Genomic DNA, 22,347 nt, shown 5'->3' on the forward strand with positions numbered 1-22,347 from the left:
TTTGAAAAAATTGGTAAAGAAAGAGTACTACAAAATTCCTTCTATGACACAAATATGATACTGATACCTGAACCAGGAAGTCAAAATAGAGAAAGAAAATTGGAGACCAAACTACCTAATGAATATTATTGCAAAGATTTTTTATTATTATTATTATAGCTTTTTATTTACAAGATATATGCATGGGTAATTTTTCAGTATTGACAATTACAAAACCTTTTGTTCTAACTTTTCTCCCACCCCTTCCCCCAGATGGTAGGTTGATCAATACATGTTAAATATGTTAAAGTATAAGTTAAATACAATATATGTATACATGTCCAAACAGTTATTTTGTTGTACAAAAAGAATTGAATTTTGAAATAGTATATAATTAGCCTGTGAAGGAAATCAAAAATGCAGGTGGACAAAAATAGAGGGATTGGGAATTCTATGTAGTGGTTCATAGTCATCTCTCAGAGTTCTTTCACTGGGTGTAGCTAGTTCAGTTCATTACTGCTCTATTGGAACTGATTTGGTTCATCTCATTGTTGAAGAAGACCACATCCATCAGAATTGATCATCATATAGTACTGCTGTTGAATTCTGGTCCTGTTCATTTCACTCAGCATCAGTTCATGTAAATCTCTCCAGGCCTTTCTAAAATCATCCTGCTGGTCTTTTTGTTGTTGTTGTTTTTTAATAGCTTTTTATTTACAAGTTATATATATGGGTAATTTTACAGCATTGACAATTGCCAAACCTTTTGTTCCAATTTTTCCCCTCTTTCCCTCTCCTCCCTCCCCTAGATAGCAGGATGACCAGTAGATGTTAAATATATTAAAGTGTAAAGTAGATACACAATAAGTATACATTACCAAACCATTATTTTGCTGTATAAAAAGAATCGGACTCTGAAATATTGTACAATTAGTCTGTGAAGGAAATCCAAAATGCAGGCAGGCAAAAATATAGGGATTGGGAATTCAATATAATGGTACTTAGTCATCTCCCAGAGTTCTTTCACTGGGCGTAGCTGGTTCAATTCATTACTGCTCCATTGGAACTGATTTGGTTCATCTCATTGCTGAAGATGGCCAGGTCCATCAGAATTGGTCATCATATATTGAACTGTATAATGATCTCCTGGCCCTGCTCGTTTCACTCAGCATCAGTTCGTGTAAGTCTCTCCAGGATTTTCTGAAATCATCCTGTTGGTCATTTCTTACAGAACAATAATATTCCATAATATTCATATACCACAATTTATTCAGCCATTTTCCCATTGATGGGCATCCACTTAATTTCCAGTTTCTGGCCACTACAAAGAGGGCTGCCACAAACATTCTTGCACATACAGGTCCCTTTCCCTTCTTTAAAATCTCTTTGGGATATAGGCCCAATAGTAACACTGCTGGATCAAAGGGTATGCACAGTTTGATAACTTTTTGAGCATAGTTCCAAATTATTGCAAAGATTTTAAAGAAAATATTAGCAAAGAGATTACAGCAACTTATCAGCAGGATAATACACTGTGATCAAGTGGGATTTATACAAGGAATGCAGGGCTGGTTGAATATTAGGAAAACTCTGTCAAAATCGACTATATCAATAACAAAACCGACAGAAATCATAATCTCCATAGATGCAGAAAAAGTACAAAGTACAGCACCCATTCCTATTAAAAACACTAGAGAGTCTAGGAATAGAATGAGCATTCCTTAAAATAATAAGTAGTATCTATCTAAAACCAACAACAATCTTTATTTGTAATGGAGAGAAGCTGGATGTATTCCCAGTTAGATTAGGGGTGAAACAAGGATGTCCATTATCCCCATTATTATTCAGCATTATACTTTAACAATTTAACATTGTGGCTTTAACAATAAGAAAAGAAAAAAGTTAAAGAAATTAGAATAGACAGTGAGGAGATAAATCCATCATTCTTTGCAGAAAAATTTGATAGAAAATCCTAGAAAATCATCCCAAAACCTACTTGAAACAAATCACAGCTTTAGCAAAGTTGCAGGATATAAAATAAACCCACACAAATCATCAGCATTTCTATATATTACTGACAAAGCCCAGCAGCAAGACATACAAAGAGAAATTCCATTTAAAATAATTGTAGACAATAAGTATTTGGGTGTTTATCTGCCAGAACAAACCCAAGAACAAAGAACTCTATGAATACAATTACAAAATATAGAGAAATATACTATCAGAATAATAAAAATTAAAAATTAGAAGAGATTGTTTAAGAAAACATTGATAAAACATAAACCTTTTAAAAGAAATATAGTTAACATTTATATAGGCTCTACTATTTGCCAGGCACTGTGCTGAGCATTTTACAAATATTGCCTCATTTAATTCAACAACAACCTTAGGAGGTAGGTGTTACTATTTCCATTCCATGACTAAAGAAACTGAGGCATACAGACTTAAAGACTTGCCTGAGTCCATAAAAGAAAACTTCAGGGCAGCTACATGATGCAATAGATAAGAGCCAGGCAGGGGATCCAAGTTAAAATCTGTCCTAGCAGACCTAGCATCTCGGTATTTAAGGAGAAAAGCTAATTAACTTACTATGAGAAATAGTTAATAACTTCATTCTGTCCCCTTCAGACCTGAACATGAATGGGACTGAATGGATGAAGTATTTCTCAGTATTGAGTCACATGATCCTTGTTCCCAGAACTGGGACCTTGGGGAGGTCATTTGATCTCTAAGAGGAATGAACTTTGAACCTGGAAATACAGGAAGTTGCAGGAAGTGAGGTGACCTGTGGGAGGCAGCCAACATTGGTGACCATTGGTCAAGAATGGTTACATCTGTTTAGTCTATCCATTGAGAAGGCTCAAGTCTTTTGCTGTTAAACCCTAGACAAGCTGGAAGCTGGCCAAGTTCAAGGAGCACATGGCAGAGTTGGGATGGCTCCCAGGTATGTCTGGGCCTCTCCCTTCAGGGATTAAATAAATGTTTTCTCTTTTTACCTGATGATGTCTCTGATTAATTAATTGAGAAAGGGGGTCTTGTACCTGACTGTCCCACACACATTTTAATGTAAAAATAATTCATTCAATTTTAGGAATGAGGTAATAGTAATATATTAAAAAGAACAATTTATATTACTCATGTAATAGTATTTAAACATTAAAGTATAAACATTATGAAGATAGTTTGATGCAATTGAATACTTTTGGGTTTTGGTTTATTAAATAAAAGGATATGGACTCAAATTTCAGCCCTGCATTTTATTATTATTTGTGTTACTACTGGACTAGTCACTTCATTTCTCTGGTTTCAATTTCCTTATCTGAGGAGGTTGTACCAAATAACCCTGAAAAATCCTTCTAGTCTTGAGTTAATGATCCTATTATCTAGATTCATAAAAAAAGTAAAATTCAGATGACTATTATTAGACTGAGAAATAGCCTTTAAGAAAACAGCCCTCATTTGTGTTGAATGCATAACAGAAGTAGTGGGCAGTGGTTCCACAATAAGAAAAATGATACTCTGAGAGATGGAGCCTAGATGGCTGAGTAAAGTCAGGAACTCACCCAACTTCACTCCAAATTCCTTTAAATAATGACTCTAAGCAAATTTTAAAGCATAAGAATACACAAAAAGAATATCCAGCCAAAGACAACTTAGAAGCTCAACAGAAAAGGTCTATGGTTCCGGGATAGGAGTCTAGCATGCAGTCTGGTGCAGGTTGCCCCAGCACAGGCCTACCCCTAGGCGGGCCTCTGAATCAGTGGCAGTGCTGGTGGCTTCTAGACTTCTCAGCCCAGAGACACCAAAGACGACTTCAGTAGGGTGGGACTTCAATGTACAATCCCCAGACAGGTCTTATCAGTGCAGCCATATCTGGGTCCCAGCCCTAGCCCTCCACCTGGCCCCAGCCCAACTTCTGAATCAGCAACAGTGCTGAAGGCTTCTGGACCTTCAGGCCCTGGGAGGTCTCTGAAGGTCAGCAGAGAGGGTCTGTGGCAAAGGGTAGTTAGTCTGATGTGCAGTCCCAGCACAGGCCATGCCAGCAAACTCTGGCCTCAGTTTCAGAAAAGCAAAGGACTCTTTAGCACACTAGATCTTACAACTGTAGTGGGGCAGAGACACTTCTAACAGCTCCAAGCTTCAGTTCTTATGTGCTCAGGTTCATAGAAGGATCTTTGAAAACAAATGCAAAAAACCCCTCAAGGGAGACAATACATCTTCCACCCTTGAAACAGAGCCCTACTTCAACAAAAAATCAAAAACCTCGTAACAGGCTAGGAAAATGAGCAGACAACAACAACAACAAAAAAAAATGTCTGACCTTTGAAAGTTATGGTGACAAGAAAGATCAAAACACACTCAGAAGATGATAACAAATTCAAAGCTCTTCCAAGAAAAATAAGAATTGGGCTCAGGCCATGGAAAAAACTCAAAAAGAATTTTTAAATGAAAAAATATAAAGGAGAGTCAGCTAGTTGGTGTAGTGGATAGAGAATCAATCCTGAAGTCAGGAGGATCTGAGTTGAAATCCGGCCTCAAACACTTAACACTGGCTGTGTGACCTTGGACAAGTCACTTAACCCCAATTGCCTCAGCAAAAAAGAAAAAAGTAAAATTAGGAAAAGAATTGCAAGTGATATGAGAGGAAATAGAAAAAGCTAATGAAAAGAAGAATGCTTTGACTTCCGGCCAAGATGGCGGAGAGGAAATACACTTCTGTGTAACCTCCGTGTTTTTCTCTCACTATTCATTTCATTTCATGCCTCTGAATTAATGCTCGACTGAAAAAAAACCATACAATTACTTACCAAGAGAAACCATCCTTGAGACTCGTCAAGAAAGGTCTGTTTTTGCGCGAGGGCGGGGACGGTATTTGGAAGCAGTCTGCGGGCAGCAGCAGCTGCAACCAGAGCAGATAGCAGCTCAGAACCGGGTAGAGCGGAGAGGGGGTGGGGCGCGATCGCAGCTGTGTCTGCGGGGAGAGCTTTGCTACAGGAGCAAGTCAGCAGCCCAGCAGAGAAGCTAAAAACACCGGGGATGAAGAATACAACCCCAAACAGCTGGAGTCTCTCGGGACCTGGCCACCCCTCCCCCACAGTGTCTTAGCCCGCTCGGATCTCAGAGCGCTCGGATCTCAGCGCGCAGGCGCCATAGCACAGTAGGACCCGTGCCTCACGAATACCCTGCCCCTCCCCCAAAGAAAGCAGCCTCCATTCAAGGGGTTTTTTTTCCTTCTGTTTCTTTGATAGTTTGTTTTTGATAAATAGACAGAATGAGCAAGAAACTGAAAAAGAATTTAACCCTGGACAGCTTTTATACAGATAAAGAGCAGACTCCAAACCCTGAGGAGACTAAAAACAAACAGTCCCCAGGTGAATCCCCAAAGGAGGAGACCATATGTCCCTCAGCACAGATGAATCTCATGGATGAAATTAAAAAGGCTCTCACAAGGGAGCTAGAAGAAAAATGGGAAAAGGAGAGGGAGGCTCTGCAAAAGGGGAAGGAGGCTTGGCAAAAGGAGAAGGAGGCTTTGCAAAAGGAGAGGGAGACTTGGCAAAAGGAGAGGGAGGCTCTGCAAAAGGGGAAGGAGGCTTGGCAAAAGGAGAGGGAGACTTGGCAAAAGGAGAGGGAGGCTCTGCAAAAGGAGAGGGAGGCTTGGCAAAAGAGCCTGGAGAAGTCAGTTAAAGAGAGAGTGGATAAAGAAACCAAATCCTTGAAAAATAGGATTGGTGAACTGGAAAACAAAATTGGCGAAATGGAAAAAAATTCCACAGAACAAAAGAACTCAATTGGACAATTAGAAAAAGATCTTAAAAAAGTGAGTGAAGAAAATACCTCACTGAAAATCAGGGTCGAACAATTGGAATTGAATGACTCGAGGAGACAAGAAGAATCAGTCAAGCAAATCCAAAAAAATCAAACAATGGAAAAGGATGTGAAATACCTTCTGGGGAAAACAACAGACCTGGAAAACAGATCCAGGAGAGACAACCTGAGAATCATCGGACTTCCAGAAAAGTATGATGAAAAAAAGAGCCTGGACACTATCTTCCAGGAAATTATCAAAGAGAACTGCCCAGAAGTCATAGAAACAGAAGGTAAAATAGACATTGAAAGAATTCATCGATCCCCTACTGAAAGGGATCCTAAAATCAAAACACCAAGGAATATAGTGGCCAAATGCCAGAACCCTCAGGCAAAGGAAAAAATACTGCAAGCGGCTAGAAAAACCCAATTCAAGTATCAAGGAGCCACAATAAGGATCACCCAGGATCTGGCAGCATCCACATTAAAGGATCGAAGGGCCTGGAATATGATATTCCGAAAGGCTAAGGAACTTGGTATGCAACCAAAAATAACTTACCCAGCGAGATTGAGCATCTTTTTCCAGGGAAGAAGATGGACATTCAACGAAATAAGCGAATTTCATCTATTTCTGATGAAAAAGCCAGAACTTAACAAAAAATTTGATCTACAAGCACAGAACTCAAGAGAAATCTAAAAAGGTAAAGATTAATCTTGGGAACTATATTTCGGCTGTAAAGATGTATAAAGAATACATGTATACCTTGTTCTAGAAACTAGATGTGGAAAGGACATTGTACTAGAAAAAAGGGAAAGTGGGGGTACTACATTTCATGAAGAGGCAAAGAAAACCTAGTATATCTGAGAGAAAGAATGGAGAGGGATGAAAATAGTGAGTATTTTACTGCTTTCAGAATTGGCATTAAGAGAAGAATTTTAGACATATTCAATCTATGGTGAAACTTCTCCCACCTCATTGAAAAGTGAGAAGGGAAAAGTGAAAAAGGAAGGAATAAGCTAAGTGGAAGGGAATACGGTAACTGGGAGGGAAAGGGGCAAGTTGTGGGGGGGGGAACTCTAAGGAGGGGGGGATACTGAAAAAGGGAGGGCTGTGAGAAGCAAGGGGAGCTCACAAGCTTAATACTGGGAAGGGGGGTAAGGGAGTAAGAAGGGAGAAAAGCATAAACCGGGGTTAACAAGATGGCAAGTAATACAGAATTGCTCATTTTAACCATAAATGTGAACGGGGTAAACTCCTCTATAAAGAGGAAGCGGTTAGCAGAATGGATTAAAAGCCAGAATCCTACAATATGTTGTATACAGGAAACACACCTGAAGCGGGGTGATACATGCAGGTTAAAGGTAAAAGGTTGGAGCAAAACCTACTATGCTTCAGGTGAAGCCAAAAAAGCAGGGGTAGCCATCCTGATCTCAGATCAAGCTAAAGCAAAAATTGATCTAATCAAAAGAGATAAGGAAGGGCACTATATCTTGCTAAGGGGTAGAATGAATAATGAAGAAGTATCTATATTAAATATATATGCACCAAGTAGTGTAGCATCTAAATTCTTAAAAGAGAAATTAAGACAGCTGCAAGAAGAAATAGACAGTAAAACTATAATAGTGGGAGATCTCAACCTTGCACTCTCAGAATTAGATAAATCAAACCACAAAATAAATAAGAAAGAAGTCAAAGAGATAAATAGAATACTAGAAAAATTAGATATGATAGATCTCTGGAGAAAATGTAATGGGGACAGAAAGGAGTACACCTTCTTTTCAGCAGTTCATGGAACTTATACAAAAATTGATCATATATTAGGACATAAAAACCTCAAACTCAAATGCAGTAAGGCAGAAATAGTGAATGCATCCTTTTCAGACCATGATGCATTGAAAATTACATTCAATAAAAAGCCACAGGAAAGTAGACCAAAAAATAATTGGAAACTAAATAATCTCATACTAAAGAATGATTGGGTGAAACAGCAAATTATAGACATAATTAATAACTTCATCCAAGAAAATGATAATAATGAGACATCATACCAAAATGTATGGGATGCAGCCAAAGCGGTAATAAGGGGAAATCTCATATCTCTAGAGGCCTATTTGTATAAAATAGAGAAAGAGAAGGTCAGTGAATTGGGCTTGCAACTAAAAATGCTAGAAAAGGAACAAATTAAAAACCCCCAATCAAACACTAAACTTGAAATTCAAAAAATAAAAGGAGAGATCAATAAAATTGAAAGTAAAAAAACTATTGAATTGATTAATAAAACTAAGAGTTGGTTCTATGAAAAAACCAACAAAATAGACAAACCCTTAGTAAATCTGAGTAAAAAAAGGAAAGAGGAAAATCAAATTGTTAGTCTTAAAAATGAAAAGGGAGAACTCACCACTAACGAAGAGGAAATTAGAGCAATAATTAGGAGTTACTTTGCCCAACTTTACGCCAATAAATTCGACAACTTAAATGAAATAGAAGAATACCTCCAAAAATATAGCTTGCCTAAACTAATAGAGGAAGAAGTAAATATCCTAAACACTCCTATCTCAGAAAAAGAAATAGAACAAACTATCAATCAACTCCCTAAGAAAAAAACCCCAGGACCAGATGGATTTACATCTGAATTCTATCAAACATTTAAAGATCAATTAACTCCAATGCTAAATAAACTATTTGAAGAAGTAGGGATTGAAGGAGTCCTACCAAACTCCTTTTATGACACAGATATGGTACTGATACCTAAACCAGGTAGGCTGAAAACAGAGAAAGAAAATTATAGACCAATCTCCCTAATGAATATTGATGCTAAAATCTTAAATAAAATATTAGCAAAAAGATTACAGAAAATTGTCACCAGGATAATACACTATGACCAAGTAGGATTTATACCAGGAATGCAGGGCTGGTTCAATAGTAGGAAAACTATTAACATAATTGACTATATCAACAACCAACCAAACAAAAACCATATGATCATCTCAATAGATGCAGAAAAAGCATTTGATAAAATCCAACAGCCATTCCTAATAAAAACACTTGAGAGCATAGGAATAAAAGGACTTTTCCTTAAAATAGTTAGGAGCATATATTTTAAACCTTCAGTAAGCATCATATGCAATGGGGAAAAACTGGAACCTTTCCCGGTAAGATCTGGAGTGAAGCAAGGTTGCCCACTATCACCATTATTATTCAATATTGTATTAGAAACACTGGCCTCTGCAATAAGAGTCGAGAAAGAGATTAAAGGAATTAGAGTAGGCAATGAGGAAACCAAACTATCACTCTTTGCAGATGATATGATGGTATACCTAGAAAACCCCAGAGATTCTACTAAAAAGCTATTAGAAATAATTCATAATTTTAGCAAAGTAGCAGGATACAAAATAAATCCCCATAAATCCTCAGCATTCTTATACACCACCAACAAAATCCAAGAGCAAGAGATACAAAGAGAAATTCCATTCAAAATAACTGTTGATAGCATAAAATATTTGGGAATCTACCTACCAAAGGAAAGTCAGGAATTATATGAGCAAAATTACAAAAAAGTTTTCACACAAATAAAGTCAGACTTAAATAATTGGAAAAATATTAAGTGCTCTTGGATAGGCCGAGCAAATATAATAAAGATGACAATACTCCCTAAACTAATCTATTTATTTAGTGCTATACCAATCAGACTAACAAGAAAATATTTTAATGATTTAGAAAAAATAACAACAAAATTCATATGGAACAATAAAAAGTCGAGAATCTCAAGGGAATTAATGAAAAAAAAATCAAATGAAGGTGGTCTAGCTGTACCTGATCTAAAATTATATTATAAAGCAGCAGTCACCAAAACCATCTGGTATTGGCTTAGAAATAGATTAGTTGATCAGTGGAAAAGGTTAGGTTCACAAGACAGAATAGTCAACTATAGCAATCTAGTGTTTGACAAACCCAAAGATTCTAAATTTTGGGATAAGATTTCATTATTTGATAAAAACTGCTGGGATAACTGGAAATTAGTATGGCAGAAATTAGGCAAGGACCCACACTTAACACCACATACCAAGATAAGATCAAAATGGGTCCATGACCTAGGCATAAAGAACGAGATTATAAATAAATTAGAGGAACATAGGATAGTTTATCTCTCAGACTTGTGGAGGAGAAAGAAATTTGTGACCAAAGATGAACTAGAGACCATTACCAATCACAAAATAGAAAATTTTGATTATATCAAATTAAAAAGCCTTTGTACAAACAGAACGAATGCAAACAAGATTAGTAGGGAAGTAACAAACTGGGAAAACATCTTTACAATTAAAGGTTCTGATAAAGGCCTCATTTCCAAAATATATAGAGAACTGACTCAAATTTATAAAAAATCAAGCCATTCTCCAATTGATAAATGGTCAAAGGATATGAACAGACAATTTTCAGATGAAGAAATTGAAACTATTACCACTCACATGAAAGAGTGTTCCAAATCACTATTGATCAGAGAAATGCAAATTAAGACAACTCTGAGATATCACTACACACCTGTCAGATTGGCTAAGATGACAGGAAAAAATAATGATGAATGTTGGAGGGGATGCGGGAAAACGGGGACACTGATGCATTGTTGGTGGAGTTGTGAACGAATCCAGCCATTCTGGAGAGCGATCTGGAATTATGCCCAAAAAGTTATCAAACTGTGCATACCCTTTGATCCAGCAGTGTTTCTATTGGGCTTATACCCCAAAGAGATACTAAAAAAGGGAAGGGGACCTGTATGTGCCAAAATGTTTGTAGCAGCCCTGTTTGTAGTGGCTAGAAACTGGAAAATGAATGGATGCCCATCAATTGGAGAATGGCTGGGTAAATTGTGGTTATGAATGTTATGGAATATTATTGCTCTGTAAGGAACGACCAGCAGGATGAATACAGAGAGGCTTGGAGAGACCTACATGGACTGATGCTAAGTGAGATGAGCAGAACCAGGAGATCATTATACACTTCGACAACGATATTGTATGAGGATGTATTCTGATGGAAGTGGATTTCTCTGACAAAGAGACTTAACTGAGTTTCATTGGAGAAATGATGGACAGAAACAGCTACACCCAAAGAAGAAATACTGGGAAATGAATGTGAACTATTTGCATTTTTGATTTTCTTCCTGAGTTATTTTTACCTTCTGAATCCAATTCTCCCTGTGCAACAAGAGAACTGTTCGGTTCTGCAAATATGTATTGTATCTAGGATATACTGCAACATATTTAACATATATAGGACTGCTTGCCATCCTGGGGGGGGGGAGGAGGGAGGGAGAGGAAAAAACGAAACATAAGTGATTGCAAGGGATAATGTCGTGTAAAAATTATCCTGGCATGGATTCTGTCAATACAAAGTTATTATTAAATAAAATAAAATTTAAAAAAAAAAAAAAAGAATGCTTTAAAACAAAATTGGCCAATTGGGAAAGGAGGTACAAAAGCTGACTGAGGAAAATAATTCCTTAAAAAATAGAATTGAGCAAATAGAAGCTAATGACTATGAAAAATCAAGATATAATAAAGCAAAATCAAAAGAATGAAAAACAAAAAAGAAAAAAAGAAAAATATCTTATTGAAAAAACAACTGACCTGGAAAATAGTTTTAGGAGAGATAATTTAAAAATTATTAGTCTACTTCAAAGTTATGATCCAAAAAAGAGCCTGGACATCATCTTTCAAAAAATTATCAAGAAATACTGTCCTAATATTCCAGAACCAGAAAGCAAATTAGAAATTGAAAGAATCCACTCATCACCTCGTGAAAGAGATTCCAAAATAAAAAGTACCAGTAATGGTAGAGCCAAATTCCAGAACTCCCACATCAAGGAAAAAATATTGCACATATCCAGAAAGGAACAATTCAATATAGTGAAGCCACTGTCAGGATAACACAAGATTTAGCAGCTTCTACACTCAAAGACTAGAGAGTTTGAAATAGAATAGTCCAGAGAGCAGTGGAGTTAGAATTGCAACCAAGAATCACATCTCCAGCAAAAGAGTATAATCCTTCAGAAGAAAGGTCATTCAATGAAACAGAGGATTTTCAAGCATTCATGATGAAAAGACCAGAGGTGAATGGAAAATCTTTATTTTTCAAATACAGGACTCTAGAGAAACCAAAGGAGGTAATCGGGAAAAGTAATAGCATAAGATTTATCTGTTTACATTCCTACATGGGAGGATGATATTTGTAACTCATAGACAGAAGGCATAGGTGTGAGTTGATTATGAAAGATGATAGCTTTTTTAAAAATGATGAAATTAAGAGGTGAGAGAGGAATGTACTGGGAAAAAAAGGAAAGGGAGAAATAGAATGGTGCAAATTATCTGCCATAAAAAAGGAGGCAAGAAAAAGCTTTTTTTCCCCCCTCCTAAGACAACTTACAAGTTTTTCAAGAGATTCTGGAATATTAATGTGGGTGTTAAGATGGAGTGAATGAAGCTACCTTAAAGTAGGCCTTGGAGGTGGCCACAACAACAGAAGCAGTTTTGGCTTTTCTCAATCCCTGGAGGGGAAGGGAGGAAGCAGAGCAGATAGCTAGTCAAAAAGTGATTTTAAGGAATATTTTTCTGGCATTGGGTCCAGGGTCTAGCTCTTTTTGTCATCCATTTTGTGCTTCATAGTTCTGAGTCAGTTCCAGAGTGGAGAAAAGTGCTTGCAGTGGAACCCTAATCTCTTTGTATTTAGTTCAAAGAGGGAATAATATCCACAACCTGTTAGATATAGAAATTTTTCTTATCCTATAGGGAAGTGTAGGAGGAGAAAGGGGGAAAAAAGGAAAAAGGGAAGTCTGATAGAAAGGAAGAAAGGGTAGAAGGGGAAAGGTTTAAGAAAAGGGGGAGGGCTGATAGAAGGAAGGGCAGATTGAGGGAGGTGGTGAGAAGTAAAATATTGGTGAAGAGGGAAGGGATGAAAGAAGAGAAAGTATAAACAGGCTAAAGTAGGATGGAGGGAAATACAGAGTTAGTAATCATAACTGTGAATGTGAATGAGATGATCTTTTTCATAAAATGGAATTTGATAGCAAAGTGGATTAAAAGCCAGAATCCTACAACATATTGTTTACAAGAAACACATTTGAAGCAGAGAGATACAGAATAAAGGTTAAAAAGCTGGAGCAGAATACATTATGCTTCACCTGGAGTTAAAAAGAGGAGGGAATAAAGATTCTGATCTCTAAAAGTAAAGCAAAAATAGATCTCAATAAAAGAGAAAATAAGGAGACGACATTTTGTTAAATAGTACCATAGATACTAAACATTTGCACCAAGTAGTATAGTATCCAAATTCTTAGAGAAGTTAAGTGTTGCAGGAATAGACAGCAAAACTATCCTACTGGGGGATCTCAACTTGGCCCTCTCAAAACTAGATAAATCTACTCCCAGAATAAAAAAAAATAAGTTGAGGTGAATAGGATTTTAGAAAATTCAGGTATGAGAGGCCTCTGTAAAAAATTGAATGTGGATAAAAAGGAATATACCTTTTTCTCAGAGGTATATGGCACCTACATAAAAACTGACCATCTTTTAGGGTATAAAAACCTCACAATGCAAGGACAGAAATATCAAATGCTTCCTTTTTAGATCATAATGCAATAAAAATTTAATGTAATTAAGGGCCATGAAAAAATAAACTAAAAATTAATTGGAAACTAAATTGTCCAATTCTGAAGAATGGGTGAGTCCAACAGCAAATCATAGAAACAATAATTTCATACAGCAGAACAATAATAATTTTACAACATGTGAATACTTATTGAGTATAGCCAAAACAGTTCTCATGGAAAATTTTATATCTCTATATGCTTGTATGGATAAAATATTGAAAGAGGAAATTAGTCAATTGGGCATGCAACTAAAAAAGGTAGGGAAAAAAAAAACAAATAAAAATCCCAATTAAATACCAAATTAGAAATTCTGAAAATCAAAGGAGAAAGGAAGAAAAATATTGAACTAATAAATAAAGCTAAGAGTTGGTTTTATGAAATAAACAACAAAATAGAATAATGTTTGTTTAATTTAATTAGAAAAAAAAAAGAAAAAATTGCCAGTATTAAAAATGTAAAGGGTGAACTTACCACCAAATGAAGAGGAAATTAAATCAATAATAAGGATCTATCTTGCTCAATTGTATACCAATAAATCTGATAATCTTAATTGAAATGGCTGAATATTTGCAAAAATATTTTCTAGTTTAACTTTAGAGGAAATGAAATACTTAAATAAACCCATTTTAGAAAAAGAAATTGAACAAGTCATTAATGAACTCCCTAAGGAAAAATCTCTAGGATTAGATGGATTTACAAGTGAATTCCATCAAACATTTAAGGAATTAAGTAATTCAATACTACTAAAACTATTTATAAAGACAAATGCAAAAGGAGTCCCACAAAATTCCTTTTATAACAGATATAAGGCTAATACTTAAATCAAAAAGAGCCAAAGCGGAGAAAGAAAATTACAGATCAATTTCCCTAATAACTATTGATACAAAAATCTTAAATAAAATATTAGCAAAGAGATTACAGCAATTGATTACCAGAACAACACATTTTGAGCAAGTAGGATTTATACCAGCAATGCAGAGCTGATTGAATTTCAGGAAAATTATCAATACAATTGACCATATCAATAACAAAATTAACAAAAATCTTATGATTCTCAATAAAAAAAAGCATTTGACAAAATACAGCACCCATTCCTAATAAAAACACTAGATAGAACAGGAATAATTGGGATTTTTCCTTAAAATTATAAGTAATATCTAAAACCATAAACAAGCATTATATCTGCAAGCTAGAAGATTCTTAAGATCAGTAATAAAATAAGGATAGCCATTATCACCTCTATTATTTAGCATTGTACTAGAAATGTTAGCTTTAGTAATAAGAGAAGAAAAAGAATTTGAAGAAATTAGAGTAGGTAGTGAGGAAACAAAATTATCACTCTTTGCCCATGATATGATGGTATATTTAGAGAATCATCTAATCTAATCATTGAAATAATTAACAACTTTGAGATAATTTCAGGATATAAAATAAATCCACATTTCTATATATTACCAACAAAGCCTAGCAGCAAGAGATGTTTAAAAAGTTCCATTTAAAACAACTGTAAACAATATAAAATATGTGGGACTCTACCTGCCAAGACTAGCCTGGAACTATAGGAATATAATTACAAAACACTTTCTTTTCACAAATATAAAGTCACATTTAAACAACTGAAAAAATATCAATTGCACATAGGTAGGCTGAGGTAATATAATAAAGATGACAATTATACCTAAATTTATTTGTTTAATGCTGAAAAATCATTTTAAATAGAGAAAAAATAATAAAATTTATCAGGAAGAAGAAAAGCTCAAGAATATAGAGGGAATTGATGAGGGAAACTTCAAGGAAAGTGGCTATTATAAAATCTGTATTATAAAACAGCAGTCATCAAAACCATATAGTATTGGTTAAGAAATAAGAATGATGCATCAGTGGAATAGAGTAGATATACAAGACACAATAGTCAATGACCGTGGTGATCTATTGTTTGAGAAACTCCAAAGACTCCAGCTTCTGAGTTAAGAACCTACTATTTGACAAAAATTGCTGGAAAAACAGGAAAATAGTAGGTAGAGATTAGGCATAGACCAATGTCTTATATCCTATACCAAGAATAATGTCAAAATGGATGGATTCATGATTTAGACATAAAGATGATACTATAAGCATATTAGGAGAGCAAGGATAGTTTACCTGTCTAATCTTTGGAGAAGGGAGAAATTTAGGACAAAAGTAGATAATTTTATAAAATACAAAATTGACAGTTTTTATTAAATTAAATTTTAAAAGTTTTGTACAAGCATAACAGAGACAAAATTGGAAGGGAAGCAGAAAGCTAGGAAACAATTTTTACAGTCAGTGATTCTGAAAAAGTTCTCAATTCTAAAATATAGGGAGAACTAACTCAAATTTATAAGAATACAAGTCTTTCCCCAATTGATAAATGGTTAAAGGATTTGAACAATTTTTATATGAAGGAATTAAATCCATCTATAGTCTAATGAACAAATGGTCTGAATCATTATTGATTAGAGAAATGGAAATTAAAACAACTCAGAGGTACTTCACTGCTGTGTACAGTGTTCTCTCGGTTCTGCTCACTTCACTTAGCATCAGTTCATGTAAGTCTCTCCAGACTTCTCTGAAATCATCCTACTGATCATTCTTATAGGATAATAATATTCCATAGCATTCATATACCATAACTTATTCAGCCTTAATTAAGGGGCATCCACTCAGTTTCCAGTTTCTTACCACTACAAACATATTTGCACATGTGGGGTCTTTTCCCTTTTTTATGATGTCTTTGGAATATAGGCTCAGTAGAGACACTGTGTTCAGTCCATATTCTGTCTTTCTCTTCCCATAGTCCTGAATTGCACAATGGAAGTGAATTCTGTCATTTCTCACAATCCAGGATGGTGTAGAGAGGTTGAGATTTTGGCTCCCCTATCACTGATGTCCCTAGATTCATAGTTTGTATGATTATGTTTTACTATGCAATTTGTTTTTCTTTTTATTCCTGTCAGAATTACCTTGCTGTTGTTTTTCTAACATTTCTTCTCTTTTTGGAGATTATCTGTTCTTTTTGATCTTTTCCATTATTCTAGAAGCATCTTCAGAGGGATTTTTTTTTTTTTTTTTTTGGCCAGAAATTTTTATTTTGGTGTCTCTCCTTGAAGTCCCATGGAAACACAAATGGTAGTTAGTTTCTGTAGTACTGGTTGTATACTACTACTATACCTTCTAACCCAATAATTTTTTTGTTTGGATCTCCCTAAAACTATAACAAACAGTCGGAATTGTTTCTTTGGGAGAATTCTTTGACAAGATCTAAACAACTGATTTAGAAGTATACAGTGCATTAGGTAATTATAAAAGTACCTACTTATTATAACAGAATTCTTCCTTTATAATGTTCTGCAGATCTCTTCATGAAGTGATTTTTCCATAATCTGAATTTGATTTCCTGGCAAATAAGAGGAAAGTAAGGAGTTAAGGAACATTTCTAATCCCTTCTCTCCTTTCCTCCTTCATGCCCCCACCCCCATCCATACACACTTGCCTGCAGCAGACAGGAGAGGAGTTCTGACTAGTGGAGCTGAGCAAAGATCGATCTCTCTGAGTGGACACCTAATCTGGCTACTGTTGTTTCTCTGTCTTTCAGTTCTTTTGTTTTTGGTTTTGTGTTTTGTTTTGTTTTGAGAATTTTTCCTGGGTTTGAAACTTGTTGATTAGTCTCAAAGTTGAGAGTAGTCTCATCTCAGCTCATCTGTCAAGATGGTTTTACCAGTGTGTGTCTGCTGTAGCTGCTACAGCTTCTTGGAGCTACAAGAGGGAGTTGGATGAAATGTGAGCAGAACTGCCCCATTAGTGACCCAGCTGAACTGGTCAGCTGGGAAACAGCTCCCTCCTTTCCTTTCTGCCTTCCTTCCCTCCTTCCCTTTCTTTCTTCCTTCTTTCCTTCCTTTCTTTTTTCTTTTCTTCTTTCCCTCCCTCCTTCCTTCCTTTCCCTCTCTTCTTCCTTTTTTTGTTATACCATGGTTCTCTTTTATTGTCCTGACTTAGTTTCCCTAATTATATTGACTCAGTTTCCCTAAATTGCCCTGCCTTTTCCCCTACTGGTTCTGCCTCAGTTTATAATTGTTCTGCTCAGTCCTGTGAAACCACCCCTTCCCTCTTAATCAGAATATTTGATAAGGATAAAAGATCTTATATTTTAGAATATCAGAATGCCTCTTCCCATCCCAAGCTATCAGAATATCAGAGAGAGTCTTATCAAGATGTCTCTCCCCATCTCCAGAGTGCCTCCCCCCATTATGTCACCCCCCTTTCCCCTCTTTGGTCGCTCACCCCATCCTGTCAGGGTCCCATTCCTGCTCTCAGCATCCTGACTCCGCCCCTGTCTCAGTCTACCCTCTGAGAATGAGCCACGTGTATATAAATGTCATTGAGAACTCACATTATTGGCTGGATTCTTGGCAACGATAGTCTCATTCAGTCCTGGGACCAAACCATGGATCCAGTTGGTCCCAGTAAAGCTCTCCCTTTCAAATAAAATATTAAATACTCTCTAATCTCTATCTTGCCTCAGTTTTTCCAGCATTACACTTTCTTCCTTCATTTCCTTCATTCTTTCTGTCTAATTGCCAGCATAGGTAAATAGTGTTCTCGGATAAAGTATGGTGTGTTGAAATCTAGAAAGTAAGCAATACTTTTGTAGGGGAATGCTGTTACATTTTCTGAGAGAGAGAGAGAGAGAGAGAATGATAACTATAGATACATTTATATATACACTTCCTATAAAAGGTTTCTTTCTTTCTGTATGTTATCCCCAATAAATATGAACTTTATATAATGCAATGAATTCTGTAATGTAGAAGTATAATCAATTTGGAAATAGTGATAGAAAAGTTGTAATGGTATATTTCTAGAACAGTTCTGTTTTCAAAATTTGTTTTTCCTTCTCAGAATCGTTGTGTTAAGTCTATAAAAGGCTATTGAAATCCATTAGTTCTGTACTCTCACTGAGGAGCCCAAGTCCCAGAGAAATAGAGAATTGTGACAATTCACTGTGTAAGTCAGCAGAGTCAATGTTAGAGTCTGTTTCTCCTGATTTCCAAGATCATTACTCTTTCCATTACCTGATTTATTAATCTACAATTTCTTAAAATATTTGTTATCTCACAAGAACCTGTAAAGTAGGCAGAAAAAGAATATCTGATTAAGTGATTAAGTCCCTCAAGTGACCCAGCATGGCAGTTCCACGACCAGAGACTAAAATCCAGTATACCTGATGTGAAATCTACTACTATTGCCACTATACCTGGCTCCTTTGTACCTTTCCAATTTTCTTACATCTTCAGTAACACTGGTCTGTTTGCTCTTTCTCAAACATAATGTTTCATGAACTGATTCTAGGCATTTTCAGTAACTCTCCCTCATGCCTGGAATTCTCTCCCTCTTTATTTTCACTTCCTAGCTTCTCTGGTTTCCTTCAAAAGCCAAAAAAACAAACAAACAAACAAACAAACAAAAAACACTTTCAGATTCAGAAAGCCTTTCCTTATTCCCTCTTACTGCTAACATCTTTCCTCTTTTAAGTAGCTTGAATTTGTCCTCTTTATATTGACTTGTACATTATTGTTTGCATGTTGTTTCCTTAGTTAGATTGGGATCTCTGAGAGTAAGAACTTAAAAAAATCATTCTTTGTGTTCCTAGTAAACACATAATGTCTGGCACATGATAGGCACTTAATAAAAGGTTGTTTATTTACCACCCATGTTATCTTTTTGTTTGTCCTTCTCATGGTATTTCCATAAATGGAGAATTTTGAGACTTTCTACTTTAAAAATCAAGCCATTTCAGAGTTTGACTCTTGTTGGCCTCTCCAGGGATGTTTTAAGAGATTCCTGGTTTAGGCTGAGTTTGAACTAGATTATTTCTAAGGTCCTTAGCAAGTTATATATTCTCTGAAAGAAAGCACAATGTAAATGAAGTGGATTTTGCTTTCTTGGCTATAATAAATGTCATCATACATAGAAAATATTGGGCAGCCAGATGGCACAGTGCATAAAGCACCAATCCTGGTGTCAGGAGACATGAGTTCAAATCTGGGCTCAGATAATTAACACGAACTGTATGGTCCTGGGCAAATTTAGCCCCAATTGCCTTGCATAATAAATAAATAAAAATAATGGTCAAAAAAAGAAAATCATATGTGCAAATTTAGGGTTTTTAACTGTGCCCTTGTCAAATATAGTCTATCTTTCCATTAGATTAAGGCTAAAAAAATAATAGCAACTAGAGAAGTTAACAATCCTAACTGGAACTATCTGACCTTGGTTCATGATGGACAAAAGTTAATGCTTTCTTTTGTAATATATCAGTGTTTCATAAATTGTAGCATAATGGATTTTCGTTAAATGCTTTCTGACTTTAAAAATTATAGCAACTGGGGAAGCTTAACAATTCTAGTTAGAACTATCTGACCTTGGTTCATGATGGACAAAAATTAATTCTTTCTTTTGTAATTTAACAGTGTTTCATTCATATATTGGAACATAATGCATTTTCATTAAATGCTGTCTGACTTTAAAATTGCCTCTGTGAAAACTAGTAGCACTAAAATAAAATGGTATTTAATTTAATTGGGCAATTGAAAACAAAAGTTTTGCATTAGAATGATCTGAAGTTTATCTGAGACATTTTTTTTTCATTTAGCCTGAAGGCTAAAATACACAACAGCAATATACAGTATATTAAATTGTCTTAAGTATTTTTATTGCTAGTGATGTGTTTGTTACATTTTATATTCTGTTTTAAAAATCTGTTTTCATGACTTGATTTCTCTTCAGAGCAATATTACATAAACATTTACTCAGCATTGTTAGATAGAAATGCAATATAAAAAGCTTTCCTCAGCTGTAATCAGTTTTTATTGCCAGGTAAATCGACAAGCTTTGTTTAGTTAAATAATCCAAAATCTTCTGTATAGAGCAATTCTGTTGTTTTCAGTTTTTTTGCCTATTACATTATTTATAATAGCATCAGGATGCTAATAACTATCTTACAGATTTTTTTCCTAATACAATTTAGATATTTAAGATGTATGTGATATCAGTGACTATAATACTAGAAAAATACCTCTATTGTATTTGTATAGCTTTATACAATTGATAGTCTAACCATGGAATTTTAGCATAAATTGTCTTGTTACATTGGTTGCATTGTCTTATCATATAGGTCTTATTTCTTGTTTTCAAGTTTTCCGCGAAAGAATTATATGGTTGAAACTTTCTCAAAGTAGATAGAACAAATTCCCTCTATAAAAAAAACTAGATTTTGTATATCACCCTAATATATAAAGCAAGTATAGCCTACTGCTAATTTAATGCTGAAATTAATTTATGCAGTTAATGCTGTAGTTGATACTCATTCCATAACCATTCATTGAAAGTTATGACTAAATAATCACTTGATATCAGAGAGAATTTAAGAAAATTTCTATCCTGTCCCTCTTTTCTAATATTCTAATTGTTTTTTTCAGGTCGCTTTCCACATTGAACCATATAAGAATCGAGATGATCATAGTATGCACAAAAATATCAAGTACATTATTGAAAAGTGAGTCTCTTTAGCAATTATTATTATTATTGTTTGCTCGTTTACCATCTCTTTTAACAAGATAATATTTACTTAATAATATTTATAAGTTTCACAATCTACAACAAAATTGTCATTTAGTGATGTTTCATTATAATTTATGAGCCATTTCTCACAAATAGCAAAGTGAAACATTTCAGAAGGACCAAAATATTCAATTACAATATAAATGCAATATAAAAAGCTTTCCTCAGCTGTAATCAGTTTTTATTGCCAGGTAAATCGACAAGCTTTGTTTAGTTAAATAATCCAAAATCTTCTGTATAGAGCAATTCTGTTGTTTTCAGTTTTTTTGCCTATTACATTATTTATAATAGCATCAGGATGCTAATAACTATCTTACAGATTTTTTCCTAATACAATTTAGATATTTAAGATGTATGTGATATCAGTGACTATGATACTAGAAAAATACCTCTATTGTATTTGTATAGCTTTATACAATTGATAGTCTAACCATGGAATTTTAGCATAAATTGTCTTGTTACATTGGTTGCATTGTCTTATCATATAGGTCTTATTTCTTGTTTTCAAGTTTTCCGCAAAAGAATTATATGGTTGAAACTTTCTCAAAGTAGATAGAACAAATTCCCTCTATAAAAAAAACTAGATTTTGTATATCACCCTAATATATAAAGCAAGTATAGCCTACTGCTAATTTAATGCTGAAATTAATTTATGCAGTTAATGCTGTAGTTGATACTCATTCCATAACCATTCATTGAAAGTTATGATTAAATAATCACTTGATATCAGAGAGAATTTAAGAAAATTTCTATCCTGTCCCTCTTTTCTAATATTCTAATTGTTTTTTTCAGGTCGCTTTCCACATTGAACCATATAAGAATCGAGATGATCATAGTATGCACAAAAATATCAAGTACATTATTGAAAAGTGAGTCTCTTTAGCAATTATTATTATTATTGTTTGCTCGTTTACCATCTCTTTTAACAAGATAATATTTACTTAATAATATTTATAAGTTTCACAATCTACAACAAAATTGTCATTTAGTGATGTTTCATTATAATTTATGAGCCATTTCTCACAAATAGCAAAGTGAAACATTTCAGAAGGACCAAAATATTCAATTACAATATAAATGCAAGGAATAGGACAGCTAGGTAACACAGTAGATAAAGTGCTAGGCATGAAGTCAGATCTGACCTCATATACTTACTTATAAGCAGTGTGACTGTGAGCAAACCACTTAACCCTGTTTGTCTCAGTTTCTCATCTGTAAAATGAACAGAAGTAGGAAATGGCAAACCACTCCAGTATTCTACCAGGAAAACTCCAAATGG

At 34.9% G+C, this 22,347-nt stretch overlaps 1 protein-coding gene across 3 annotated transcripts in view; it reads left to right on the forward strand.

Moving 5' to 3' along the window:
• Positions 1 to 22,347, forward strand: part of MANEA (mannosidase endo-alpha) — a 93,956-nt gene that overhangs the window by 62,297 nt on the left and 9,312 nt on the right. For 2 of the 3 annotated variants that reach the window (XM_051997414.1, XM_051997416.1), the window contains one exon: positions 20,927 to 21,003. In XM_051997414.1, coding sequence (XP_051853374.1) covers positions 20,927 to 21,003 — 77 coding nt within the window. Of the gene's footprint in view, positions 1 to 20,926; positions 21,004 to 21,860; positions 21,938 to 22,347 lie in introns of all 3 variants that reach the window. The other variant, XM_051997415.1, reaches the window with a different exon arrangement.

This window comes from Antechinus flavipes, chromosome 4, assembly GCF_016432865.1.
Source record: "Antechinus flavipes isolate AdamAnt ecotype Samford, QLD, Australia chromosome 4, AdamAnt_v2, whole genome shotgun sequence".
NCBI lineage: Eukaryota > Metazoa > Chordata > Mammalia > Dasyuromorphia > Dasyuridae > Antechinus > Antechinus flavipes.